At 39.3% G+C, this 11,790-nt stretch overlaps 1 protein-coding gene across 1 annotated transcript in view; it reads left to right on the top strand.

Moving 5' to 3' along the window:
• ANKDD1B (ankyrin repeat and death domain containing 1B) overlaps window positions 1-11,790 on the top strand; it is a 70,432-nt gene that overhangs the window by 12,419 nt on the left and 46,223 nt on the right. The window contains exons 3-5 of the mRNA XM_049649665.1: window positions 1,014-1,112; window positions 10,575-10,673; window positions 10,780-10,884. Of these exons, the coding sequence (XP_049505622.1) occupies window positions 1,014-1,112; window positions 10,575-10,673; window positions 10,780-10,884 (303 nt within the window). The remainder of the gene's footprint in view (window positions 1-1,013; window positions 1,113-10,574; window positions 10,674-10,779; window positions 10,885-11,790) is intronic.

Below are 11,790 nucleotides of genomic sequence, written 5' to 3' on the forward strand. Positions count from 1 at the left end.
AATTTTTGCAATAAATTATTTATTTGAAACAAAGGAGTAAATCCATGCGCAGGCACCTTCTTTGGATGCAAAAACAGTGCCTAGAGTATAGGAAATAAGATCTGTGTTTTACATGCATGCTAAACATCCATTGTCTGAAACACAATCAACTATGAAAATCCCAGGAGTGCCTTCTTGGCTTTCCTTTGAAACAAAAGATAGTTATAGCTTTCTTTTTCTGTGTCTGCATCTTTCATTGATTCATTGATTCATTCTCTTCTTTCTTTTATTCTGAAGCAGTTTGTTTCAGTAAAATTTATAGATCAAAAAATTTCAGAAGAAAGAGCATATACGATTGAACACCTAGGAAAATTTTTCTTTTGCATTATCAATGTATTCTAACCAGAAAAAAATTACTGTTATTAATAATTGTATATAGGGAGGGGCGCCTGGGTGGCACAGTCGGTTGAGCATCTGACTTCAGCTCAGGTCATGATCTCATGAATGTGAGTTCAAGCCCTGCGTCAGGCTCTGTGCTGGCAGCTCAGAGACTGGAGCCTGCTTCGGATTCTGTGTCTCCCTCTCTCTCTACCCCTCCCCTGCTCATGTTCTGTCTCTCTGTCAAAAATAAATAAACATTAAAAAAATTTTTTTTAATAATTGAATACAGGGAAAAATACTTTTGCTTTTTTAAAAAAAATGTTTATTATTTTTGAGAGTAGGGGAGGGACAGAGAGAGAGGGGGACAGAGGATCTGAGGCAGGCCCTGTGCTGACAGCAGAGAGCCCAATGTGGGTCTCGAACTCACAGATGGTGAGATCATGACCTTAACCAGTGCTCAACCAACTGAGCCACTCAGGCCCCCCACAAGTTTTACTTTTTTATTGAAATCCATTATACTATTAAAATCAATGATGAGTTATGCAATGCAAATATAAACATAAGATACAAAATTATGGCTGTTTGAAAAACAGGAATCATAAAGAGGACAAATAACAATCAGATGACTGAAAACACAAATTACGTTTCCTCAGATGAACCGCACAGCCCTGCATTTTGCGGTGGGGGCGAATCATTTATCCTCGGTGGATTTCTTGCTTAATCGCAAGGCCAGGGTGGATGTTGCTGATAAGGTAAGTTCATCTTCCTTTGGTAGAATGGATTGGAGCATGACCAGTGTATGGGGAAAATCTGGTCACTTCAGTTATCTTGTCTTCACATACGTCCAGAATATTTCCAAATTCAGTTTTCACTTTGGAAAGATCTCTGTAGAGAATATACACATTGTGTACTCTTTGTATTTGGTAACTAAATTGCTTACCCATTACCTGTAGGACTTAGGTTTTACTTATTTTCCCATATTGACCTTATGGCCAGTAATATGCATTTTTAAGAATAAGATAAGTTGACCAGAGTATAATTTGGGATGTAGAAGACAGAAGCTAACTAGCCTCAGAGACTTTAAATCTTGACTGTGCTCTGTGAACTCTGATAAGCAAAGCTTATTAAATAGGTACTATATGCTAGGCACCCGTCTTAGGACTTTGATATTTAGTGCCTCCAACCTTGTGAAAAAGTGTTACTATAATACACAGTTTTCATATGAAGAGCGTAAGACACAGGTTAAATATCTTGCCCAAAGAATTAACATCTAAGAAGGTGTAGAGGCAGGATTTGAACTTGGTTTACTTGGTTCCAGAGACCATGATGTTAGCCACAAATCAGCTTAACTATTTGTCTGCCTAGATATCAAAATCCACCCTGAGGATTTCCACCTACTTTTCCCAACTTCACTTAATACTTTACCATGGCACGAGGAAAACCACCTGGGCTGGATATACCCAACATCATGTTTATCATCTCCAGTTGCAGAGAAAGATGATAGCCTTGGTTATTAGAATCCAATGGATCATAGTTCTTGGTTCTTAGTTAATCAAATGCTCTGTGGTTCTTCAACTGTTGAGAAGGTTTTCATAGAGCCATTCTATTTTCTGTGTTGATTGACTCCTTGGAGGGTAGACTCAGCACTCACTTACTTTTATTCTCACAGGGCCTGGGTTTAGTATGAGCTTGGTAAATCTTTGGAAGATGAATGAATGAAGTCACATCATCTCGTTGGTTTTGTTGGCATAGACATGGCCTAGACTTGATAATGATAAAAGTTTGTTTGTTTTACCAGTGAGGCACATCCTTCTCTATTTTATTAGTCTGATATTGGTAGGCAAGTTGATTGATATGTAACAGAATCACAGTGAAGAAGTACCTCTTACTAAAAATTGGCACTGAAAGCACTCCAATTATGTGAGGGTAGTAAGTTAGATTATGGTTATGGTACTTGAGGAACGTGTTGTTAGGATCTGGAAATTGTTGATTATTTTGTAGTGTTAGTTAGCCTGCAAAAGATTATTTGGTAATAGACCTAATTGCCAAGCGTCTATTCTTATTTTGACATTGAAACCTTGATACAATAAATTTTTATTTTAATTTTTAAATTGACTATACAGTTACTTTCTTTTTTGTGTAAAGTTCTATGAATTTTAATGCATGTATAGATTCATGTAATCACTACCATAATCAAAATACAGAACAGTTGCCTCACCCAGAAAATTTCTCATGCTGCCTCTTTGTAGTCAAACCCTCCCTTACCCTGGCAACCACTGATGTTTTCTCCATCTCTATAATTTTGCCTTTTTGAGAATGTCATATAAATTATATCATGTAGTATATAACATTCTGACACTGGCTTCTTTCACTCAGCAAAATCTTTCTGCGATTCATTCATGTTGTATATATCAATAGTTCCTCCTTTTTTATTCTGACTAGTATTCCAGTGTATGGATGTACCACAGTTTATTCATGCATTCACCCATTGAGGAAGTTGTTACCAGTTTTTGACTATTACAAATAAAGCTGCTATTGGTTTCATGAAGATGGCACCAAAGGCAAAGAAGGAAGCTCTTGCCCTTCCCAAAGCTGCAGCCGAAGCAAAGGCTTTGAAAACCAAAAAAATGTGATGCGGAAAGGCATCCACAGTCACACACAAAAAAGAATTTCCACACGTCACCTACCTTCTGACAGCCCAAGACACTGCATCTCTGAAGGCCCCACAAATATCCTTGAAACACTGCCCCCAGGAGAAACAAGCTTGACCGTTGTGCCATCATCAAGTTCCCCCTGACTGAGTCAGCCATGAAGAAAACAGAAGACAACAACGCACTTGTGTTCATTGTGGATTCAAGGCCAACAAGCACCAGATCAAACAGGGCATGAAGAAAGTACGACATTGTCATGGCCGAGATCAACACGCTGATCAGGCCTGATGGAGAGAAGAGGGCATATGTTCGACTGGCTTCTAACTATGATGCTTTGGATGTTGCCAACAAAATTGGAATCATCTAAATTGAGTCCAGCTGGCTGAATCTAAATATAAATGTTTTCACAAACAACAACAACAAAACGAATAAAACTGCTAGCAACATTCGTGTGCAGGTTTTATGTAGGCAAAAGTATTCATTTATCCATTATAAATCTCTGGGAGTGAGGTTACTGGGTCGTATAGTAAGCTGTATACAAGAAGCTGCCAGACTGTTTTATAGTGTCTGTACCTTTCATTCCCACCAGCAGTGTAGCAGAATTCCATTTGTTCCACAACCTCATCAGCACTTGGCATTTTCTTTTTTTTCCCCTTAATGTTAGAATTCCTTTTTTTATGTTTATTTATTTATATTTGAGAGAGAGAGAGAGAGAGAGAGAGACAGAGCATGCAAGGAAGGGGAAGAGAGAGAGGGAGAGAGAGAATCTCAAGCAGACTCTGCACTGTCAGCACAGAGCTCACTGCAGGCCTCCAACTAAAGAACCGTGAGATCAAGACCTGAGCCAAAATAGAGTCAGACGCTTAACCGACTGAGCACCCAAGCGCCACTCCTTAATTAGCCTTTCTAATAAATATGTATTGGCATCACATTGTGGTTTTAATGACTAATGATAGTGAGCATCTTTCTTGTGTTATTTACTATTTGTATATTTTCTTTGATTATGTGTCTATTCAAATATTTTGAATATATTTTTTAAATTGGGTTTTTTGCTTTCTTATTGTTCAGTTTTGAGAGTTATTTATATATTCTGGATACAAGTCCTTTGTTTGATATGTGATCTACAAATATTTTCCCACATTTTTTACAGAGCAAAAGTTTTTAATTTTGATGAAGTACACTTTACCTATAATTAAAAAACCACCAAGAATGACTTGCCTAACTTAAGGTCATGAAGATTTTCTCATATTTTTTCTTCTAAAATTTTTATAGCTGTGTGTTTTACATTTAGATCTGTTGTCCATTTTTGGGCACCTGGCTGGTTCAGTTGGTGGAGCATTGGACTCTTGATCTTGGGTTTGTGAGTTCGAGCTCCACACTGGGTGAAGAGATGATTTAGGAATAAAATCTTTAAAAAAATAAAAATTAAAAAACTAAAAACAAAATTGATCTGTTGTCCATTTTGAGTTAATTATAAGGTATGAGGAATAGGTCAAGATTCTTGTTTTTTTCTTGCATATGGAGGACCCATTTCCTCCTCATTTGACGCCAGTGTCACTTCAGTTTTCAGTACTTTGGACCTTTCCTGCATATGTACCATCCAGGGCCCATTCTGAGACCTGTGCAGTGGTCTGCCCCATAGTTCACCATTCCAGGCCTTTGGCATGCTGCTTAGGGTCAGGTCCATGTAAGGGTCAGGGTGCGGCCACACACACATCTTTATGGGCCACTTTCTTGAGCTTCCCCCTCTCTGGAATCATCACCCCCACTTTTCCCAGCTCCAGGGCCCCTCTCCCCCTTTTCTTGGTGTGCTGCTAGAAAGTTGAGGGTGTATGTAGTCTCTCAGCTCTGCTATGTGCTTCCCACAATTAGGTCTGCCTCTGCAACTAAGGGAGGAAAACAAGCAACTTGAGTCACCACCCTACCTGCTCTTCTGACCATAGTTTCTCGGTCAGTTTTAGGTGCTTTCCCAGTCCCTGCTACTGCTACCTCTTCTACCACAGGGTTCCAGCTTTGGGAAGGAGGCTTGTGTACAGCAGAGCCAGAACAGAAAAAAGAAACAGTATTTCCCCTACTTTCTCTTTCTTGCAGGATCCCCCTTCTGCTCCGCAGACCAGAAAGAGGGTTTGTTTTTTTTGTTTTTTTTTTTTTAGCTCTTTGTGTCTGTGCCCAGGACACGTTTCTGTGACTTGCACTGCCTTGAGTTCAACCTGGAAGGTATGGAAGGAAAACAAAAACAAAACAAATCCGAAAACCCTCATTGTTTATATTTTGAGTTTTGGTTTACTTCCCCAATCTACTTGCTATTATTTGCTTCCCAGAGTCCTCAAATAGCTGTGCCATGCACTCTTTCTGGAGATTTTGGTCACATTTGGTGAGAGAGACCAGGAGCAGTATACTTACTCCATTCTACCCAGGACCATAACCCCAAATCTTTAATGTACTATAAAAGGGGAAAGAATTGTACAATAAACATTTATGCATCCATTGCCCAGGTTGACAGCATCTTTTCCTTTAAAAAGCATGTCTGAGGATTGCCGTGTTTCTAATATATTAAATACACTGCTGGTTTCTGTCAGAGTATAAGTCACTTGTTCCTGAAATGTTGAAGAGATGTTTTACCAAGTTATTCTCTTTGAGGCTTTTCCAAATGTACATTTGGAAGCTAACATCAGCTTTTTGTAACTTGGCCTTGTGAGAGTGTGTGTGTATGTATTTCTGATGTATCTCTGTAGTCCACCTTGAAAGTTTCACTAAGTTTAATATTTCTGTAACTAACTTAATTATTCACAGTGGCATTAGTACATAACCAATAAAATTCTTTTATAATTCAAGCAGTGCTGTGTTTGGTCAAACCTGGCCGTCTCTTTATTTGGGTGATGACCCCTGAGTTTGATTTGGCAGCTGTGTCTTCTAAGCTCTAACACCTGTTTGCAAAGAGCCAAAAATCAAACCCCTTCCCCATCAGTATTTATTCATTGCCTGCTGTGGGTAAGTCTCAATGCCAACTGCTGGGAATTCAACACCATTTAAGTTCTTATTACTCCTAAGTGTAGTCCTGGGACAGAAACACTTGTATTTCCTGGGAGCTTGAAATGCAGAATCAGACCCACCCCTGACCTCCTGAATCAGAATCTGTGATTTAACAAGATTCCCAGGTAATTGTTTCAGGAAGCATTGGCAAGACATACAGTCCCTGCTTTGAGGGGTGTACAGTCTTTTGACTGTTAACTAACTTGGATTTAAATAAAGTTTAAAAAATTAAAAATTAAAAATAAATAAATACATGGGGAAAAATAAAAATAAAAGTTCCATTTAAAACCAAAAAAATAGGGGCATCCTGGTGGCTCAGTTGGTTAAGCATCCAACTTCGGCTCAGGTCATGATCTCACGGTTTGTGGGTTTGAGCCCTGCATCCAGCTCTGTGCTGACAGCTCAGAGCCTGCAGCCTGCTTTGGATTCTGTGTCTCCCTCTCTCTGCCCCTCCCCCACTCATGCTCTGTCTCTCTCTCTCAAAAATAAATAGATATTAACAATTTTTTTAAAAAAACTAAATTAAAAATTGGCTGTCTCAGGAAGGTGGAATGGAGGGTGCTGAACTAGGAAAACTGGGACCTGCATTCTAGGCCCCAAGTTAGACAAGTAATATAGAGCAAACGTTATGAGTATGATATGTAAAATCAGAAGAAACTGACCTCCAATTCTGGTTCTGTTACTTTCAAGTGCTGTGACCTAGTTAATGCTCACTTTCAGGTTCCTTATCTATAAGTAATATGTCTGCTTTTCTGTTTCCTTTTATCCCTGGCAAAAAGTCATCTATTACTCTGTTAAAGTGCCTTCTAAAACTAAGTCTTCTCATGGGGTGCCTGGGTGGCTCAGTCAGTTGAGCGTCCGACTTCGGCTCAGGTCATGATCTCACAGTTTGTGAGTTCGATCCCCGCATCAGGCTCTGTGCTGACCGCTTGCTCAGAGCCTGGAGCCTGCTTCAGATTCTGTGTCTCCTTCTCTCTCTGCCCCTTCCCCGCTCACGCTTTGTCTCACTCTGTTTCTCAAAAATAAATCAATGTAAAAAAAAAATTAAAGAAATAAATAAATAAAACTAATTCTTCTCACACATCTTATTTGGATCTTGTAATCAACTGTGTTTGTAACCTAGGAAACCAGTTTGCTAAATGTATACAATATGAGTAAATAAACAAGGAATGAGGGTCTGCAGGGGCACCTCCATTTGTAAAGAGCATAAGCCTTTTGGCATTTATTTTGGCTGCCCCAGGAATTACATTAATGTATTCTCTTCTTCTCAGGAAAGTACAAGTGTGGAGAAATGAAAAAGGAAGTCCCATATTATTGAAGTGTAACTCTAAATTAGCGGTTCTCAACTTGAAGGGGGGGCGTTGTCAATTTTGTTCCCAGGAAATACTTGGAGATGTTTGGAGATACTTTTAATTGCCGTGGCTGAGGGGAGATATTGGCATTTAATGGGTAGAAGCCAGAGATAACTGCAAAACATCCTATAATCCCAGACAGCCTCCCACAACAAAAAATCACCTGGCCAAAATGTCATAGTGCCACTGTTGACACAATGTACGTACTTTATAAAATTTACATTTCACCTGTCACACTACCCGGTGAATTCGTCTATTTAAATATTTGTAATTCCAGAATGAAAAAAATGCTTACTAATTTCTGCACTCTTTTTCCCAAGGAACAATGATGTACAATAACTAGTTGAGGTTCTTCAAAAAATGTGCCCTGAATACAATTCACTCCTCAATTGCCTTTCTCTACACATGAATGCTCTATATTCATTAATACTAAATCCATTTTCTATATGACCAAAAAAGAGGTCAGAAATATTTTTTATAGGAGATGAATCACATTTTGATAGGAGCTCTTTTTTTCCTAAGAGGTCATGCTTAATTTCAAAGCAGGCAACACTCAGAGATTTCAAGCACTAATCATAAAATCCAAGAGTCAGGAATTCAAACTGCCAACAACAGGAACTTCTGAAGCCATAAATTCCAAGTGGAGTCATCATTCCTCACAGGCAAAGAATCACTGCTCACAGATGTAAATTTCCCCATAGAAAAGTTCATAATACTATGTCTTGTGACACGAAACTGACATGCCCAGGGCAGTTTGTGAGCATGTGTCATGGATTACACTCACAGTTGTACAGAATGCTCTGTAAAGTGTAAAAGGCCCAGAGTCAGTGACAGTCTGGCCTTAGCACCAGTCTGGTCGTAAGCAAGAAGGTCAATAACTTCCCCTGGGGAATATTTGCCCAGGAAGAGCTTCCCATCAATAAGAAGCTCGGACAGCTAATGCCTATCATTATCCCCAAAGTACCACCTCCACCTGGGATTCTTTGTTTACATCTAGATCCTCCATTCATCTAGTGTGCCTGTTCCCAAGATTCGGGGATGCCACCCACTTTGAACCTGGAGCTCTTAGCATCGGGGCCATGCATCTTATCCTTAGCTTACAATTGTGTTTTTTAAATTCCACATATGAGTGAAATCATAGGCTATTTCTCTTTTTCTGACTTATTTTGCTTAGCATAATAGATTCTAGTTCCATCCACTTTGTTGCACATGGCAAGATTTCATTCTTTTTGCTTGCTGTGTAATATTCCGTGTGTGTGTGTGTGTGTGTGTGTGTGTGTGTGTGTGTGCATGTGTGTATAGATATACATGTATGGTGTGTATATATATACACATTCACACACACAGACATGCACAGAGACCACATCTTCCTTATACATTCATCAGTTGATGGACATTTGGGCTCTTTCCATAATTTGGATATTGTTGATAGTGCTGCTATAAACATTGGGATGTGTGTGCCCTTTGAATCAGCATTTTTGTATCCTTTGGATAAATACCTAGTAGTACAATTGTTGGGTCATAGGGTAGCTCTGTTTTTAATTTTTTGAGGAAACTTCATACTGTTTTCCAGAGTGGCCGTACCATTTTAATTCCCACCAGCAGTGCAAAAGTGTTCCTCTTTTTTTCCACATCCTCGCCAACATCTGTTGTTTCTGAGTTAATTTTAGCATTCTGAGAGGTATGAGGTGGTATCTCACTGTGGTTTTGATTTATATTTCCCTGATGATGAGGGATGTTGAGCATCTTTTCATGTGTCTCTTAGCCATCTGGATGTCTTCTTTGGAAAAATGTTCATGCCTTTTGCCGATTTCTTACTGGATTATTTGGTTTTCGGGTGTTGAGTTTGATAAGTTCTTTATAGATTTTGGATACTAACCCTTTATCCGACTGAGATAGCCAATGTTAACTGTTAGCTATTTCCTTTCACACTTTTCTCCTACGCATTCAGTATATGAGTCTAACTGCCTATAGCATCCCTAAAGTTTCCTGATAAAGTCTTTGATAGTCTGTTTCATGCACATATGCACCTATATTATTTTATATGGAGAAAATATTTCAAATAAGGTATATATATTGGGATTCTTTTTATAACTTCAGTCTTCTCTGTTTTTTCTTTTTTGTGTACATACTCCTTCTCCAGTGACTACATTTAACAATGCAGAGTATGTGTGTTTATATCTGTACCTTTCCTCATACTCATAACCATATCCATCTACGTATTGAGTATCTATCTACCTATGTACCCACCTTTTTAAAATGTTTATTTATTTTTGAGAGAAAGAGGAGGGAGGGAGGGAGGGAGAGAGAGAGAGAGAGAGAGAGAGAGGGATAGAGGGAGGGAGAGAATACCAAGCAGCCTCCACACTGTCAACACAGAGCCCAATGTGGGGCTCAGTCTCATGAACCTGAGATCATGACCTGAGCTGAAATTGAGAGTCAAATGCTTAACCCACTGAGCCACCCCGGTGCCCCTCCAACTCATTTTTTTATGGCTGCTTGATGTGGTGTCACTGTTCCCTAATGTGTTCAGCATTCCTATTATTAATGGACATTTACCTTTGCTCACATTTTTAAGGGTTACAGTTAATATCCTTGTTTATATAACATTAGGTCCTAAAACTCATTTTCAAGGGATAGATTCCCAGTAGTGGAATTCCTTGTTGAATTTAAAATTTCGGTAGATGTTGCCAAATTGCTGAAACCAAAGTGGTTCGTTTCCACTAATACCTTAAGAGAGCACCTTTTTGGGGGTACACTTTTTCAATTGGTTTAATTGCCTTCTTCTTGTTGATTTGTAAGAGGCTTCATGTATTAGAGAAAGTAACCACTTATGTTTATTAAGATACATTTTGAAAAATCTATTTATTGACTTCATCATCAGTCTTTCCTTTTGTAACTTGTAGATCAAGACACTGTGTCTTACAGTCTAGAATTTCTTGTAATATATGTACTTTTTGTGTGCTTTTTTACATGTATAATATGATACAGGATTTGATTTTATTTTCTTCCCTATGGAGAACCACTTGTCCTTGCACCATTTAAAATGTATTCCTCTCCCCAATTTTCTCCCTATTTCTTCATTTTCAACATTTCAGTATTAACTTGGTCTTTGTTGACTGAAATAATGTGTTGTGGCTCATCCAAGTGATACTTGTCTTTTCTCTTCTTGGGGAAGCACGGCTTGACAGTAATTCACCTTGCAGCCTGGTCTGGAAGTCTTGAGATCATGCTTATGCTGGTTAGAGCTGGAGCAGACCAGAGAGCCAAGAATCAGGTGGGTATGTGGGTCACTCCTGAAAATAGTCCTCACTGTACCAATGTGGGTTGGGGAAGTCTTAAGATCGTTGTGTAATTATGTCCCTTACCTTGGCTCTCTTCAGGATGGAATGAATGCCCTCCACTTTGCAGCTCAGAACAATAATGTACGCATTGTGGAGTACCTCATTCAAGATCTGCACTTGAAGGACCTGAACCAGCCCGATGAGGTATGTTTGCTCTGGTAGGATAGGTCCTGTGTACACCTCCACCTACCTTCCTCTTTCTTCCTACTCCTCCTAGAGCTGCCAAAGCAGCCAGCACAGACAGACCTGGCCCTGTACCCAGCTCCTCCATCACTCTGGCAGATGGCAGAACAGATGAGAAGTGTTGGTGTTGGTGGTGACCCTGGCATCTGCACGTGGGGAGGATGAGGAGTCTTGAGGAAGCCGCTAAGTTCTTTTTTCCCCCTTTACTCTCTCATCCTGGTTGGGTGTAGACAGTATCCACCCTATTTTGTATTTAGAATGTATGCTTTCATTTTACTACATTATGCTTGGCCTTTTTGGAGTGTATTTGGCCCAAGTGTATGTAGTAATGAGCCATGGAATATAATGCAATTTTACTGTACTTGTCTACATTCCTTTTCTTTTCATGTGTAGATATATAATAATAACAGCTACCACCTGTTGAGTATTTATTGGTGTGCTAGGTACAAAGGAAAGCTATTTACTTACATTATTTCATTGAGAGGTTTAGGGCCTGGTGTATATGGTTTAACAAATCTTTGCTAAATGAATGAATTCTCCTGTTAATTCCCATAATAATCCTATACAGCAGGATTTTGCTTATTTTTAATTTTTTTAATGTTTATTTATTTTTGAGAGAGAATGCAAATGGGCGAGGGGCAGAGAGAGAGGGAGACACAGAATCTGAAGCAGGCTCCAGCCTCCTTGCTGTTAGCACAGAACTTGACATGGGGCTCAAACTCACAAACTGTGAGATGATGACTTGAGCTGAAGTCGGACACTTAACTGGCTGAGCTGCCCAGGTGCTCTGGATTTTGCTTTTTTTTTTTTTTTTTTTAATTTTTTTTTTTTTTTGCAGGGGAGGAGAGACGGGGGAGGGGGGGGGAG

Source organism: Panthera uncia (assembly GCF_023721935.1).
Source record: "Panthera uncia isolate 11264 chromosome A1 unlocalized genomic scaffold, Puncia_PCG_1.0 HiC_scaffold_17, whole genome shotgun sequence".
NCBI classification, from domain to species: Eukaryota; Metazoa; Chordata; class Mammalia; order Carnivora; family Felidae; genus Panthera; species Panthera uncia.